Source organism: Buceros rhinoceros, unplaced genomic scaffold (assembly GCF_000710305.1).
Source record: "Buceros rhinoceros silvestris isolate BGI_N320 unplaced genomic scaffold, ASM71030v1 scaffold1556, whole genome shotgun sequence".
NCBI classification, from domain to species: domain Eukaryota; kingdom Metazoa; phylum Chordata; class Aves; order Bucerotiformes; family Bucerotidae; genus Buceros; species Buceros rhinoceros.
In genome coordinates, this window is record NW_010417926.1 from 161,438 (window position 1) to 179,735 (window position 18,298).

The following is an 18,298-nucleotide window of genomic DNA, read 5'->3' on the forward strand; positions in this document are numbered from 1 at the left end:
CATTCCTATTTCTTTGTAGCAACTGTAGCTACAGCCCATTAAATATCACTCATCATAATGTGTCCACAAGTGGTATGAAGTTTAGATAACTGAAAAAGTGCTTTACCAGACGTAGTATTAATTCAATTTCCACCCAGCTGCTTCCTTCTGAACTAAAGATGTCCTAAAAATTTGGCCGTGTAATTTTAGAAGCCCGCTAGTCATCCCTCAGTGACTGGCTGCTGTGAAAATTCAGGTCATCGAAAAGTGACGAGTCACAGTAATCTCTATTCTGGATTGTGTTCGGGACCTGCATTAAATTCAGTACCTAAGACTCAAGTACTTGTGAAAACAAGAGACAACGATGCCATTGCTACTAATTTGCATTGTGTTACTGAATAAGAATGACCAATACCCTGTAGTGAGGCCAATTTAATCCCTAGGAAGCTATTTCAAAGCTACACCCTAGACTTCAAATCAAACAGCTTAGCAGAGTGCAATTTGAAGTTGGACTGTTCATGCATGTATGCAATGCAATATGTGCATTGCAGAGTGATTCAGCACACCAGGGGAGAAGAGAGTTGAAAAGGCCAGTATGTGTGTATTTATTTACAAAGCAAAATATTTTTGTGAACCAGTTCAAACTGCACAGCCAAACCCTTACAAGCTCATTTCTTGTTAGGAATGTCTTTATTTGTTGCAGCCTCCAGAATTCCTTAAGTACTGACCAGCAGCTACTGACCAAATTCACCTTTTCCTCTTACTGTCTACTGGCATTCATGTCTTTGAATAATGTGAGGACATTCTGTGCCTGAGATGAATGTTTGGTGTACAATGAGGTAATAGCGTGTTGAGATTTACTTATCGTTTTCCTCACTGAACCAAAATTTTACTCTCCTACCTTAACACATGCACTGTCAGGGAATAATCAGCAAAGGGTAGAGCATCCCTTGGAAATGAGACAGAGCAACCTGCACTTCCTGAAAGAATAGATAAGCAATCCATCGCCGAGCATCTCTACCCTGACTGACTGATAGGTACACTCTGTTCATCCATTATTTGTCCGTTTTTGAACCAGAGAATCTTTTTTTTCAACAGCACCAAATTTGTCCCACCAAGGAATGTCAAGGACTGTATCTGAGGGCAAAGGGTTAACAAGCTCTAAGGCCAGTCCCACCAAAAGCGGTCACTGAATGTTGTGTGGCAATAAAACACCCAGTGTTAAGATATTTCAATTTTTTGATCACCAGAGACATCATGATCCTCGTTTCCTTCAATGCTTTTGCAGTATTTGATTATTTATGTGAAAAGTGCAGAAAGAGGTTTTTCTGCATAAATTATTCTTATTTCCAGTTCATCAACCATGTTTTTACTCTATGCTTAAATGGTTATTGCTCACTTAGGCAATCCTGACATGCCTAAAGCTTCAAAAAGATGGAGATCTTGTATCTGAACGCCTTCATGAACTTCAAGTCCCAGGACACCCAAAAGGAGCTCATCACAAATTTTTATACACATCATTCAGAAAGCATGAACAATCTAACTACAAAATCCACTCTGCTAAGCTTTAAGAGTTGAAGTCCATCCTGTAGGTCATTCCTAGAGCTCAAACTGACCTCACTATCCTTAGGTAATAGCTATATTTTTTCAGTCACATTGTTCTGCAAGTCTGGCTCAGTTCCTCAGTTTCAGGGAGTGCAAAATGACTAACTTTCTTTAGAGCTTTTTGCTCAGCTGCTGGAGAGGTGCACGGACATACTCAGAATACAAGCATTTCTACAGTTTAACATGATTCTGTATGTCTTTCATAAACTTTCTTCTTCCTCTCTCCCACACATAAATACACAGACAAAACTTTGAGGAACTGACTGGACACAACTTAAGAAGAGATAACTCAGTCAATTTAAATTTTTGCCAAAAAAAAAAAATTAAATTACAAATTACAACGGACAGAATACCTCCTGGAAACTCAGACCTAGAAAGCCTTTGGTGGTCCTGGGAGTAGTAGTCTCCTGTGGGATGAAATCAGATCTAATTGATTAGATATAGTGAATCTAAAAAGAAAGTATAATTGGCAGCAGACTCACCACCGCATCTCTGAGCCTACAGCTCCCAGCATTTCTCGAAGCTTCACAGTTCTTTGATCCCAGAAGAAACATTAGTCAGTGCTCTAGCTCTGCAACACTGCAAATATGACACTCAAAGAATAAATATCTCCTGTTTAGGTCACTGTTACTATGTAGAAAATACTGCGTCTGCAAATGTGCAATGCCCAAGGCAACATCTCCCTCAAAGAGGTGAAGCATGTGAGAAAACTGTCCAGTCCTTTACATCTACGCACACAGAAGGATCCAAAGGGGAGGATCACCGTGAGGCTAACTCTAAGGTGCTATCCTTGAGCCATCTTCCTGTCTCATACTAAATTTGGTGGTGCTGTCTCTCAAGTTTCAGATCTTCAAACTTCCATATAAATGGTTGTAACTCTATGCTGACACAAGATCTGTCTTATGAGAACAGAAGTAACTTCCCAGCTGCCCCTTAAGAATCCAATACCTGTCTCACAAGAAGAGATTCGGTACCCTTCCCTATAGCTCACTGTACTCTGGAATGGAAAGAATACTGTTACTGGAAAAATGGAAACACACAACAGGGAAAAAGGCCTGCCTGTGCAGAAAGGGGCTGATGCAGTCAACTTTTAGAACAAGTAGAACAACAGACTTGTTGGACTCAATATGTTTGTGTTACTTTATTTTCCTATAAAACTGACTAGTAAATACTCATCTTTCTTTGGAAGGCTAAAAAACAAATTATGCTTTCATTTCAAAGAGAAAAAAAATCTTCAGCTACTACTTCCATAAGCAGTTGCACAAAAATGGGTTAAAAAATCTCCTCAGATCTAACACCACAAAACCAGCCAACATATTAATGCATCATTTGTCATATCTAAAGGGAGATTCAGTTAATGATTTCATATATCTAGAGGTATGTCCAGTGTCATGGATAATGCTAGACCAGGCCACCTGCCCAATTCGACCAACACTGGAACTACAGATCTGTTGCAAGGAAGTATGAAATACAAGCCGGGTATGTTTTTATTATGATTTACTTAGCCCAGTGTGGCTGGAGAATTTGAAGCTTTTGAGTGTTCATTTGTTAAAGAAGTCTCTCATATTTTAATATCTCCCTCAGGCACAGGAGAAAAGCCACAAAGCACTCAGTAGCAAGCCTCGCCTTACCAACCCCCTCGGCCTTCCCATTTCCCAACTAGGTGAAGTGCCAACTGTCACTTGTTCCACCCGCGTCTTCTGCTGAGACACCCAAATTTCACATCCTGCCCAGTGTGTGAAGACTTTCAAGCCCTTTTCTTGTTTCCACTAAATAATTTAATTGTTTTCTCTGTTATTTACCAAATTGGCTTCTGTCACCTGCAGGCGCTCTGTCCTAGCTAAATGAAAAATGTCTGGGGAGTCTTGATCAAAGTATTTTCCTGTTTTATCATCCAGCACACTCATTTCTTCTTCCAGTGAGGTAGCCATATTTTAATTATAAATATGTTGCTTGTGCAAAGTCTCAGTGTCTTGAGCAAGATTAGCTGCATCGCTCACAGTCTTTTACAGATTTTTAAAGAAACAACATTTTACTGTAAAATCTACAGATTGTTCCTTCTGAGGGTGGGGAATTCTGCTGCGAGTAGCCACGCATCCAAGCAGCCATTGCCCATTCCGCCCTTTAGCAAATAAATGTGGCTGTGAGAGGTAATTCTTAGCGGATACATTGGCCTTAGCACAAGTGACATCTAGGCTGCTGGGAATAGTCCTTCTACTACTAGCACTTTTTACAACAAAGATGCTCTTAAACATTTCCATTTAGGTTTAGCAATGCATTGAACTTGTGAAAGAAACCAATCTGATTTTCAGATCCCTTATTTCAGGTTTATCTCAGGAATTTTAGTTTTCTGGGTTAGATTTGCACCCAGTGAATTTGTTTTGTCTGAATTTGGTCCACTCTCTGGTATTATAGTGGATGAAGAATATTTATAAGGTTCTATTAAATTCTTAACCTATTTTTCATGCCAAAATAAGAAATTTAAGCCTGTGCATCCTTAAGTCTTGTCCTTGAAATTGATATTCTTTCCACCCATGTTCCCTACAGCGGAGTATATTCCCTATAGTGGAAAAATAGCCATTTTTTCTTGTTACCAGCGTATCTTTTAAAACAGTGAAAATGAAACCATCACCAATAAAGATATAAAAGTTCAGATTATAAATGCCACTCCAGGATCCATCAGCTACACATTACAGAGAACTCAAACCCTTCCACTAAAAATCAGGTTGGTTGTCTGGGAACTATCTGGTCTTTAAGATACTTATTATGTGATAATGAATCCAAACGAAACAAAAAGTAATTTTCTCCTTTTTATAACGCACAACAGGCAAATCTAAAGTAACAGTAATGTGAGTCCAGCTGACCATGAATGCTAGTCTTTCAGGGCTTTTTACTGTCTTTTTCTTGTCTTTTGTCTTTGAAGTCTGCAGTCTTCCGAGGAAATAAGCTTACAGTAACCAGCTTTATTTGCATCTAGAGATCAGCAATGGCCACAGGAAGGAAACTAGTAAATCTAAATCAAGAATGGGTTACTCAAACCTATTTCTACGAAACGTTAATGAATTATGCATGAGATTTTTCACACGTTAAGTGATGTGAAGACATGAGTGAGTGAAACTTTATGCTTAGGCAATACCATTAAATAAAAGTGAACCAACAAAACTAGAAAGTTCAGCTCACATGACAACAAAGTCTAACAATGTTAAGCATTCTCACTTGCAACCCTCTTAAACATCTCCTCCGTAACTGTTTTGTTTTGCACTATAAAGATCTATCTACATTTAAACATACTTTTCATTCTGCAACGAAATTTTCTTTTTCATTATTTAAGAGCAGAGGTTGATTTTCTTGAATTAAATTAAAAGTTTCTTTAACTAAAGGCTTTTGGGGACCACTTTTATTTACTGAGTAGTCTTTCACGCTGAACATTATTCAAGCACAAATAAGGTTATAATGATCGAGCCAGGATCTTTTCTTTTTGAAACTCAAAAGTTTCAGAAGTTTTGAAAATGAAAAGTAGCTTTTTAAGGAATAGCTTTGATTTAAATCTTCCCAAGAACTGAACAAAGAATAATGGAACGAAGCCAGACAGTACAATTCTGAAATCCCACTACAATCAATATGCTTCATTCAGGAATAAATTTAGAAATTTGGGTTTGGGAAGCAAACTCAGAGAGAAACAGACTTCAATTCCTATACTCATGTTATTTCCCATAGTTCTACTGATTCACATTGGGATTATTTTTATATGAAAGTATTATTTCTTCAAGAACATCAGAATTTGTCTCCATGCAGACAACAGACCTGTAAACTACTTCATTCAAGTCTGTAGCATTTACAATGTGACGTGAATATTCAGCTTTGGCTTGGTAATTTTAAGCAGCTATGAGGATTACTTTGTTGCCAGACAAGTTTACTTAAGTAAACAAATAATACTTTTGTTGTTGTTGTTGTTCTAGCCAAATTCAAAAGCTCAAAAGCTTTAATACTCTTCAGCTTTGTACATGGATGTATGTCAACAGCAGTAGTGCAATGTTCTTCGGAACTACCCACGAATGCTAATGAAGACTAGTAAGACAAGTGATAGAAATTAATCCCTTATTAAAAATGTAATATAAATACCAGCAGTTATCTGTCTGCTATTTTGGTTCTGCAAAGGATGTTCTAAAGACAGTAAATGTGTTTAAGAGAGAAATTACACAGATAAAAGCCACCGAGATCATTGCCTTACACCTACACATTTATACCGTAATAACAAAGGGCTTGAGGCCTGGAGGGAGGAAAAGCAATAACACGATTTGTAGTGCACACAGTTGATTTTTTTCAGAAGTCCTTCCCCTGACAGCTTACCTGAAGAGTAAGAGGAAAAGAGAAGTTGGGGGGTGAAAAAATCTGATATGTAGAAGATAAACTACGGCATCAAAAAAATCACCACAGAAATATCAGTCTATCCCATCCTAATGATATGTTAAGTACAAGGGGTAATTCTTACAGTGGGAAAGTCTGCAGAGCTTCCTAGGCTGTGGAAGGTGCTCCTGTGAGTTCACCTTTCCTTACAAGCGACCTGCCACAACAGGGGAGGAAGATCTGCAGCTCAGCGCTTTTGGTTCTCATTTTCAAAAGTTATGGTTATGATTGCAAATGCCATAGCAATAGCCAGGGAATATTATTTATTTTCGGTATGATACATCCCTCTCATTTGGAAACCTCTGACAATTATGCACAAGCCTTTAATAATACGAGGCCACGCAGCCTAATAGGAGGGAGACAGAATAGAAGGAAAGGCAAATAAAAAAGAGAACTGAATTTATGCAAGTACAGCAATGGAATTACTTCCTGATTTTTTTTCTTTTGCTTAATGGGGATTCCGTCTGGGGAAAAGAATAGAAAAATATAACTTCCTAATAGGAACAACTTACACCACAGCTAATGCTGCAAACCACCCCCACCCCCTCCCCCTGCCAAATCAACTTCAATCTGGAATCATTGCTGAAAGTTCTTTAAAATTAGAGAAATTAAGAAACAGATGAAATAAAAATAACTCCTGCAAAAAATAATTACTACATCACTGGGACTTTTTTTTTCATTTAACCGGTACAATTCAAAAAGCCTTCAGAACTCATTTGATATTCAGAAATAATAGTGTAAATCTGTTACGATGCCAGCTGAAAGACAGAAAAACACAGGTTTATTTCAGCACTAAAGACATGACTTAACTATGAATTCAGTGACCTGAACTGGGTCTTCTGTGTTCTCATACAGCTTTCTAAGTCATCACAACTAGGAGTATTTGTAGCTGATTCAGACATGTATTTAAGAGTTATAACCAGCAGTATACTAAGAAAAAGCCCAAAACATTGAATAAGAAGTATTAAAACTGAAAATTAACATCATCACCCAGAAGAATGCCAACAGCAATGTGTGAAAAAAATGAAATTAGGCTCATAGTAAGAACAGTTATTACAAATAAATGCAGTCAGGAATATAACAGTTTTTTCTGTCAACATTAAGTAAGATAAATTGATACCTTAAGGAAAAACAAACACACTCTTTTAGATGCTGAATCACATTGCAGAACACTGTGAAATTTTTTCCAGTATGACCCACATACTACTCAGTGTGCAGCCTGCCAGGACAGTCTGCCTGGTGTGGGCCCACTGCCAGGAGCACGGCACACTGCTGCGTGTGGACCGCTGGAATTCCTCTGACGGCAGTAGCAGGGCACGGCTGCACAGGTTTTCTGCAGATGTACAATGAAGCAGGGCACCTGGAATAGTTAAGAAGCCCTGCACTTTTACAAACTGAAGGTCGTCGCTGACCAGAAAGGTTCCCAACAATTTCATATCATTGTTGATGTATGAAAGCATTGCTGCAAACATTGATGCAATCAGATTTGTCCTAATTGATTTGCTTGAGAAGCATTAAAAACCACCCAGTGAAAAAGCAAGCAAGATTACTGAGGGAAGAAGAGGAAGAAGCCTTTTAAGCAAATCTCCTGAATGTTAACCTCCTTGGCTTTGGACAGCACTTCTAGAAAGCAAGCCAAACGCTCATTTCCTATAATCAGTTTATGCTGCAGTCATGCTTTATTCAGAAGTTAACCATGACAGCATGACTCCTTAGAGAGTCTGTATTTCAAAAGGCAAGTTTTCTTACCATATATAAGGTTTCTAGTAAAGCTCTAACTGATAAATATGCCTAAATGAGATATAACGAAGTAAGTATTTCAGAGTAGAAGTTTTCACATTTATTTGCCATTGTACATGCTATGAAAGGACATGAGCTTAGAAGCCTTTAGAAAAAAATCACGAAGAATCAGATTTACAGTTACAGGACAGCCACTGGCTGCATTTTCAAGGAAAATTCAGAGATTTAAATACATAATTCTCTTAGACTTCTTTTACTATTTCATCCATTGGTTCCAAGAATAGAACTGGCCATCTTATTTCCTCTCCAAGTTTATCATTCATTGCATGATACTGAACCAACAATTTAACATCTTGATGCTTGAGCTTAAAATGTTAAATTACTTGAGCAATGTGATTGCTGTCTATCTGCATGCAACAGACTGAGGTCTCCTGAAAACATTTACTACTAATGTTAATTTAACATGACATGGCCACTGTTCATTTCCAGGTTGGAAGAATCTATTGGTTCTGGTACGTCCACAAAAGTCTGTTTTTTTCACACTGGTTGGAGACAAGTATTCTGCACAATGTGTGTGTGTCTGGAATATTTTGATATCACTGCAGCACTTTGCAAAACTGTATCATAAATGTTGCAATTTAACACTATGTAAATCAATGCAGTCAAGTATACAAAGCAGAACTAGAAAACCTGGTTTTTACATGTCCAAGGAGAAACGTGCCTGAGCTTACACAGTAAATAAATGTTTGTAAGAAGAAAAAGAAGAAACATACTGTGCAGTGCCATGCGTTTTTGGCACAGAGGAGGGGTGCTTTGGCTCATAGACATGGCTATTCTTGTGCTCCAGGGAACTGAAACCTTGTACATAAGGTACCACACATGATGCCTGATGCCTGAGGAGTTAATCAAATTCTGTCTCAGTGTTCCCAGCCAAGCAGCAGCCTTCGCTGACTGTAGTGGATAAAGAGAACGTTGCTGAGACTGGAGGCTCTACTTACCAAGTCTAATTACACTCCTGTTCTAAACCATTCCTAATGCATTTCAAAACCCAGAAATATTCTGGCCTCTTCAGCCTTTCAGAAACTGTCATGAAAGTAATTGATGGAAGAGAAGAAACGTTTGGGCCTATGTATTTATGTTCCATCATGTCTCATATCATGAAAGTAGAAATTAATTTCACTGGGAAAACAAAATGCAGTCTTGTATCTGGAGGTGGACAAGCTCCTTTCAAACAATATCTGCAGAAGAAAAGGTTGATAGAATATGTCTTTTCATGCTTGGTTTCTCTCCAGATCACTGTAAGAAATGAGCAAATAGGTGGTAAAGGGGGTCAGGAGAGAAATAATGCAGAGACACAAACAGTATGAAAGTAATTTACAGGTGTCTGTGCATTACGTATTCTTCTTTACCTCTATCAGTAATAGAGAATAAAAATAATGAGAAAGAATCCACAGACATAAAATAATCACCTTCCTTTTCAAAATGTCTTAAATAAAGGTAAAATGGTGTTAGAACTTTTGGGGGAAGAAAGGCAAATATTTAGGACAGAAATCAATGCATTGCAACACACCGGCTGAATTTTGCATTCTCAGAGCTCAGTACAAGAGTGGAGAAGGAGGGATGCAAAAATGATTTTAAATGGCCTTTGCCCTTTCTTAGAATTTAGTATGGTTTAAAATTGCCTGGCCTTACACACAGCCACTCCGGTGCCCAAGAGATGAGGACAGCTAGTGACTAGCCATGTGGTAGCTACACTCCTTCCTCTTGGCCACATACAGATCTGTATCATCCTTCCTGCTGCTGACACTGCAGGAACGGAATCACGTCTACCTGCAACATATGTTTTCTGCTTCCCAGCAGACTTCACGTGATGCAAAGTGAATTCTTCCATGCTCCGTGCTGCTCGGTGAAACCCACCATTCAGATGACAGCTTATCAGTTATTTGTTTTACTGGATGGAACAAACTTTTCAGTGAATTTGTTGGATCCAATTAATACCTGGGAACAGCTAATATGAACTCAGTCCACGTTAGTTTTTCCCCCTCGTCCAAGAACAAACTTGTGCTAGTGTAGAAATGATCCTACTTTGATTTTCAGATGAAGTCCTGCAAAAACTCCAACACAGAGTTGGCTTAAATCTTGGAAGCCTTTGAACATATCAGCTTAGAAAAGCAGACAGGATCAACAACTGCACCACCAAAGGCAGCAACCCAGTATTTCCCTGAGCAAAAGTCTCGTGTTGTCTTTCAGCCAGGATTCATAACCCTTTTGTCTTTCCTTGAGTTTTCACTTTCATTAGAGAGAGAAATGTAAGGCTCCCATAGCTTCAGGTAACCACACTAACATCTCAGCAAAGTCATGGCTGTAGGAGCCAAGCCTTGTTATAAACTGTTAAATATTACATAGGGATAGCTTTACTGCTTACCCAGAGAACATCTACAAATGGACAGTTAGTGTATTTTAGCTGCTATCTGGTGTGTCACTGTACTCATTTTATTGCTAACCTGTTCCCCAGCACGTTCTATTGGCTTGTTTTCTGTAAACTAGCCCTGTATGTGAAATACAGTTTCTTTGTGGCTGGATTAAAGCTCTGCCTTTCACAAAGTAGTTCTTAAAACATGTTCAGATAACAAACAATTCTATGAAACACCTGCTGAGAAACAGGGTTCCCTCTATATTTGGTATCTTCTGACTGATGGCAAGCTCTCACTGGAAGCTTTTTTTTTTTTTTGGTGTATTTAGACCTTTTATTAAGGGCTCACTCCTTTGTGGATCCTCCTCTCACTTCAGAGGTTTCTTCCCATTCCTAGGTGCCTACTTTCACAAAAGCTATAGGATGTAATTGTCTTTCAGGATTCTATACTTCTCCCATAGCTGTGAGAAGTGGTGCAAGAATTCAGAGCCATTTTACGGACCCACAAAAAGAATCGTTGATGAGGAAAAGAGTAAAATATACTGCTTCAGAATTATCTAAGACCTCCTTACTTAGCTGTATTTTCTACACATAAATGTTTACAACTGCAATATTTTACAAGAAAGCATTACACACTGCTAATACATGTTCATACGACTTTTTACACCAGGAATTAGCCTCCTTGCAGGCTACTTGACTTAGGAAGCATTACTACATATGACATAGCTTTAGGACCACCTCTCAGCACAGATATCATATACCCAAATAAGCATACTGACAAATTCTGGCCCTATTACAGCCACAAGGATTTTTGCCACTGATTTTCAAGCAAACAGGTCTTCATCCATGGTATTTACTCCATGAGTGACTCAACTGGCTTATGTGTTTCTGTTATATAACTGTGGATTATGAAGAAATATGTGAAACTTCCAAGTTTGGTCATGGCCAATCATCAATCAGCACAACAGCCTGTCTCTCTTAGTGACAGATTTAGGCAGAATGGTAAAACCTGAACCCAAACACACCATTCCTTTCTGGCCACCACATCTAAATAAGCCTAAACTCAATGAAGTTTTCCTATACTCCCATGACCTTGCTATCCCCCAAGCAGCTTCATAGCCAGATCCTTTCAAAATAAAAATCCAAGGAATAAGATAAAGGTCCCAGTTGAGACATTTGACAGCAATATTGCCAAAGACAAGATCAAAATAAAACAGACAGTTGTGGTCACTTTAAGATACCACCGAATTCGGATCAGAGCGGGGAGTGGAGTAATACACCATTTAGATGATAAGCTCATGGTTGTACAACTGCTCCAACTGAGTGGAATTTCAATCTACATTCCCTACTCATCAAGGTGCATCCCAGCTTCTGCTAGGATGGTCCCTGCACAGAATCATGTCCTAATGAACTTGTGCTGTGGAGCACAATAAAATTCAAGATTTATTAATCTAGAAAGACAAAGGAAGACAAAGAATCTCTTTAGCTTAATAGTTACTCAGTTGGGAGGGAGAAGTTCTGCTTTGATCCTTACACTGTTTCTGTATCATTTTAGTTATTAATTTCATGCACCACAGGAACAAAAGCCCAAGCTCTTTCCCAGGCATGCGCCTTAAGGTTGGAAAAAAATTGTTTCAACCTCATTTCCAGATGAACAGCTACAACTGTAACTAAACTTGTGGGTGCATTACCTTAAAGGATTGAAAACCTTACAAAAAATTTGAAACTGAGAACATTTTTATAATTAGCTGCCAAGACTAGAGGGAGGGAACAGAAAGAATAACATTCAGAAGTAAAGCCCTTCTTTCGCTATAGTTCATTCGGCCATTTTGCAATTCTAATTCTTTATTCCTTTTGTAAACATGACAGTGATATCTTTAAATCCTGTTTTACTGATTTATATACAGACGCCAATGCAAATGGCACTTCTATAGCACCTTTCTTCTGAAAACTCAGTATACTCTACAAATAGCAATTCAACTTCATAACACTTAACTACCTCCTCCAATGTTTTAACAGCTCATTTTACAGCTGGTGAAACGAAGGCAGAGGGAAGTTGAGTCATGTACCCAAGGTCACATAATAAATCCATCCTGTAACTCAGAAATGTCTCTTGGCTTGTTTAAAGCCCACAAAATATTTATAGGGACTGGTTAATAAGAAAAAAAAATGCACTTCCTGAGATTCACAGTTGATTTTTAAAGCAGTTGGCATCAGGATACTATAAATATGCTTTTCTTGATAAAATATTTGTTACAAAACCATACTCTTCTGAATCTCTTCTTTGAAAATCAAAAGTAAAAGAACCCTGGTTTTGTACTCCACTAGCATCAGATAACTCACACCAGGGCATAGCACACTGATATTTAAAAACTTATAATTTAGATTTTACAATTTAGGTTACAATTTCCTCTTCTAATGCAAGAATGAGAACTGCTTCAAGACTTGTCAAAGGCCCTTTAGAGCAAATGAATTTAGTTTTATCAATGATTTTTTTTGCTACATATTTGCTACAATGGCATTTTCCCCCATCCAATTCCAGTACACGTACCCATGTGTAAGAAAGTGCGCTCAAGATTAAAAAAAAAAAAAAAAAAAAGGGTTTTAAAAGAATTAAAAAACCATCCACGTGGGGTAAAAAGAACTGGCTCATTAGTTCTGCTCAACGAGGGAGACAAGCCTGGGATCTTTGGAAGTAAAAGAGGTTAAAACATTAGTCAAAGAGGCTGGCTTTCACTGTTAGTGTTTAACTCCTAGACATACACCAGAAATTCTCAGGCAAGATCCTGCAAACCATTCTTTAATCAGGACAAACACAAACAGCAGCTCTCCCACACTGTCCCTGCCACACAGAACACGCACTCAGCCATTCGTCCCTACGTGTGCCAGCTTTCTGCTTGACTTTGCTGAGGAGGATTTCCAGATCAAATCCTGGTTTGCTCTCCACAAGCCCAGTTTCCAGACAGCTTCCTCACTTCCAGTTGAGAAGTCCTTAGAAAGGGACTATGGACTAAATTAGTTAAAGCAACTTTAGTGTAACCATATTGACAGAATCTATCTGTCATTCATACAGAATTCTGTATGATCTTCCATAAGAAACAAAGAGTTGGAAATTTTACATGTAGTATGCCATCAAAAGGAGCAAAATCAATCTCACAGATGTGTCATAGGCACAGTCCTTGTGAGGCTGATTTCTTCCTTGTCTGGCTTTTACAGGAGGAGTGTTGTTTATATGCAACAGTAATATAATTTACTCTTCTGTGAGGACATGGATCTTCATGTGTTTGGAGATCTCAGTAATATATCTAATGTCTGGTAAAATTCAGCGACCCAAGGACCATTGCCAGCAGTAGAAAAAGGTACAGAAAGAAAAAAAATAATCTAAGGAAGCAGCTTGAGTTTGTTGTGGCCTTTTTCAGTTAGCCATACAAAAGAGAAAAATGGCACAAAACCCCAGGCAATGCAAATACCTGCAATTTCTGGTCATTACTTACAGAACTTCATCACCACAGTTATTTTTCTAACCAGAATTCGTTATTTACCTTGTAACTGATTGTCAAAGATCTTGGTTATGTGAGATGTTGCTGCAGCTTAAGTAAGATTAAATTAAAAGTACAACCCTACAATTTTACTCTATCCTTACATGAGACTGGCTTACTTTTTAATTTTAACTATGGAAATTAAACCAATTTAAATGTGAAATAGGCAGACAAAAGTAACTACATAAAGGAGATGAACATAATTACCTAGGCTGAATTTCAAATTACATAAGCTAGCGTGACTTTTCATATACAGACTAGGTCTAAGTCATAAGATACAGGAGCTTGCTCTCCTAACCAGCTGACTCAAAGTGCTTTGATGCAAAAATTATACAAAAAATTACTTGTGTGGATATTCAAAATGCCTTATCTGCACCTGTTTTACTCAATTATTGATAACAGATTAATGAGAAAGTAGCAATACAGATGGCATCTCCCTCCTCTTTTTATTCAACTTGTATGTAATATTGTTGTGTGGCATTCAGAATATTAACAATTGAAAAGGATGAGCCACATTTAAATAGGGAAAAAGCTCTTCTGAGGAAAAATAGGTACTTCTTGATTATTCAGATTACAGATCTCTAAATGAAACAACTCACCCCAAAATCAAAGCAGCAGGTTCTCTTTGTAACACATTATACATCTATCAGCAACTGCAACTGCACACCCTGTACTGAAATTAGAATAAGCCATTATCTACATTCTGTGATTTGTTAAAAACAGAAGACACCTGTATGCTATAGAAGAGGATTCACTCATCTATTTAAAAAAAAAAAAAAGACAGATGGAGATCAGTAAAACAAAGCCTAATTTTACAGCACAGACAAGAGCATTTCATTTCATCAAAGAGGAAACACTTCTGTAATGACAAAATTAAGGATTTAAGGGCAAAGTCCAGCTGCACAGTCATTATACCAAAAATGTCATGAGATGATACATAGCAACTGCTTTTGGTAATATTCCTCCCTGTTGAGAGACCAGGAAAAGGGGGATGCAGAACCGAAGCCTGATCTTGAAGATTAATGTGGTGCTCATGGGAATCTCACCACCTTGCATAAAGATGCAGTTCAGAACTAGAGAGAGGGAGAAAATTCATAGTGCGACAAAAGCCTCCTAGCAATACTAGAGAGAGAGGAAAAGAGGGAAAATAAACAAAACCAGTGCAGGGAATTTAAAACCTACTTCACATGAAGGCAAGAGGAACTGCGCTGTACGGACAGCTATGCGTACAGGACTGCTGCAGAGGAGCTGTACATGGCACAGCTTCAAGGGAAATGGGCGGATCTAGCCAGGGCACAGCAAAAGTGAAATCCAGGCTGACACAATCAGACATTCAAAGCACACCACTGATGAGTAACACACCACCATGTTAGTGGATGTACATATTTGGCAGTACCTCCTATCAAAATCTAGATATTTGAAGGAGATAAATAACCCCTCTTTACATAAAAGGCATAATCTTCAAAAATGAAATTCAGTTAAGCTCCTCTTAAGCCCCCGATACTCTTGTGTCAAAATTGAAATGAGTTGCTAGACTGCTGCAGAACGCTTCAGCTTCCTGAGCACAGTTCTTACGTTTAAGAAAGGCAAATAAATGCCAGCAATAACAACAGTCAAACTTGAGCAAAATAACTTGTCTAGGAGGGCAAAACAGAGGGCAAAATCCTAATCTGAGAACTGCAATCCAATATTTGTTGGCAGGACTATTGCTGTATTTCTTTGTGGCACTGGCCCAGAAAATTATGTCAGAACCTTGAATTTAGAATTTTCATGGTCCAGAAAATCCAAGGGTAAATACCTAATCTTCAGCAATCCAAAGTATTTTCGGCCCCATAAAGCATTATTGAACTTCCAACTATTTAGAAAACCAGATTCCATTCTTCATTTTGCCTTAAGGCATTCAACAGAAACGGGTCCACCTCACACACCACTGGATATTACAACTTGCTTATGACCATATGACACTTGGCATTTAAAGAGATGTGCTCTCACATAACGGGGTATCCCAAGATGCCTCAATATTTCCAAGAAAGTCTGTATACTTCCGAACACTTCCTAAATTTCCTGTGCTATGTGAGACGAGCAGCAGTAAGATTCATAGGATCTGTCCTCATAACATAAATATGAGCACAATCTGAGTGATTTTGGGGCAGGGCAGACTTTTGTTATAGGTACACAGGTTATTGCCTGCATATATGAAAAGCCTAGCCTAAGGGCATATAAGAATATACAATGGAAAGAAAATAAGGGGTGGGAGGTTGCATGGATTTCTCCTACTGATGTACATGTAACTGTATCTGGTCCACAAATGGAACTGTGCAATATTTTTCTTGTGTCCAACTGATTTTTCTGTCCCCTCTCCCTTTTAAATCCAAACAGCTGACAAAGTCAACGATGACTTCTACACCAAACGCCGACATCTTGCAGAACTAGCTGCCAAGGGGAGCCTGCCACTCCATCCAGTGCGCCTAGATGAAGAGAGAGCTTACACAATCGACAGTGGCCTAACCAGACAGAATGGTCAGAAATCCAAAATCGCAAAGATCCACACACACCCGTTAGGTTACAACTCCCACTACAAGACCTGGGATCCCAATGACCAGTCTCTTAGACGGCAAGCGTACGCAAACAAGGGGAAGCATGGTATGGGAGACCCGACGTTAAGCGATCCACTGACAACCCGGAGCCAGCATTATTTGGGCCCACAGCCATACTTCATAACTAACAGCAAGACAGAAGTAACTGTTTGAGTTTGTTTTCCTTTTTTTTTTTTAAATGAAATCCTTTAAAAACCACACGCAAATACACACACAACACAAACACTCAACCGAAAGGCAAAAAAAAAAAAAATCAAAATACAAAATAATTTAAGAAAAAAAAGAAAACAGAAAGAAGGAAGGAACTTCTACCTGGACACTTGGTATCCAGCCAACTGTAGGCTGAAGAGTGGGTAAATACCATTCAGCAATACACACTGAAGGTGGAATTATAAACTCCATTTGTATTTCACAATGGAACACAAACCCTTGTGACTAATTTTTTTTACTTGAAACTAAAATCCATGATGAGAAGTAGCACAATCTAGAAAAACTTTATGTCTGCTTAAACATTTACACTATGTTCCTGCCTTGAGACAGAGGAAGAAAGAGAGAACAATATACTGTAATATATTATTTCAGAGAGGAATTTTGTATAAAACCTATTAACAAATCAATAGACCTGTGAAAATCCAAGAGCAAACATCTTGGTACAACCCCTAACATCTATTATTGTACTTTTACACCACCCTATAGAAAGCTCAAAAAATATATATACAATAAGGGTCAAAGACTCTTTCACAAGGGATTTATGAAGACTGTTACGATTAAGAGCATATGGAACCTTTCTGGCTTGTAAAGAATTCTGCAGGATGATAACAAACAGCAGAAGATTTTATTTCAGTTTACTTTGTTTGATTTGAAATTTTTGGGAACCTCTGAAATAAGAAGTGACATATCATATGACACAGAAAGCTGTTGGGGGAATAAGGGCATCAGGATATTCCCTCTCAGTCCTCCTGTTTTCAGGCAGATGGTAAAATTCTCACTTTGCAGACTGTCAGGACTTTTTCTTCACCTAAATGTTTTGCCTATCTTCAACTGCTTCAGACTGAAATTAAGCGTGGGTGGTGCCTTTACTGTATTACTATTGTCCAATGACAGTCATTGTTCCTCAAAGTGACCCCTTTGTTCCTTTAAGCTATTTCCTCATGTTTTGCTAAGGATGACAAGGGTTCTGCCCTGCTTAGCCTCCTGTTTGTCCTGAAGGGAAACTGGACTACATCTCCATGCAGTGGCTGCACTGTCAAGATGATTTAGTTAGCCAACCCATTTCCCCAGTTTAAACTTTTCCCTCTAGTCTCTCATTTTGTACTTGCTTTTAGCCATGGTAGTTCTTTGTAGTTCAACTAACTGTTATATGGTATATCGTCTCTATTGTTTGGCTTTCTATAGTGGCGTTCCCTCTTGGTGGACTATTTGGCGGAAAAGGCTTATGCACTAGCCTCAAACGTCAAAGAGATCTGGGTTTAAACTAAACAAACAATTGGACTTATGGTTTTGACTGTGGTTCTGATGAGATGGATGCCTTGTTCATATGAGTAAAACCACTCTTGAATTGGGCACTGATAGCAGACCTGCGGTCCTGGGCCTGTAAAGGCTTTGGCACATCCACAGAAATAAACGGATTTGGGATGGGATGGCGGTGCTGCAACAGCCTCATAGCAGGCAATGCACTCAGTCTTTCACTTAAATTCCTGCCCTTCCCCCAAAACAAGTCATTTGGCTAAATCCTAACTGGATATCTTACTACAGTCATATTCTCACCAAGCTGTCAATTCTTCTGGAGACTAGTTTTGGAAGAGAATGCAGGCAGGAGTGAGAACTGTTACGTGGTAAGAAAAATTGGAAGTGGCATTTCTTACTGTACTAAACTGACTGGCAGTGTTTCTTCTTAGACAAGGATGCAACGGCTAAGAATCTGAAAAGTGATTAAATAGAAAGACCATATTTTTTTTTAGCTATATTGAGATTGATTTGCATCCTGAGAGCACCGGCATCTCTCCATAAGTGTGCTG

At 38.5% G+C, this 18,298-nt stretch overlaps 1 protein-coding gene across 1 annotated transcript in view; it reads left to right on the forward strand.

The window, feature by feature from the left end:
- Positions 1–16,433, forward strand: part of SHISA9 (shisa family member 9) — a 177,863-nt gene extending 161,430 nt beyond the window's left edge. The window contains exon 4 of the mRNA XM_010138322.1: positions 16,063–16,433. Within this exon, the coding sequence (XP_010136624.1) occupies positions 16,063–16,433 (371 nt within the window). The remainder of the gene's footprint in view (positions 1–16,062) is intronic.
- Positions 16,434–18,298: the final 1,865 nt, after the last annotated feature.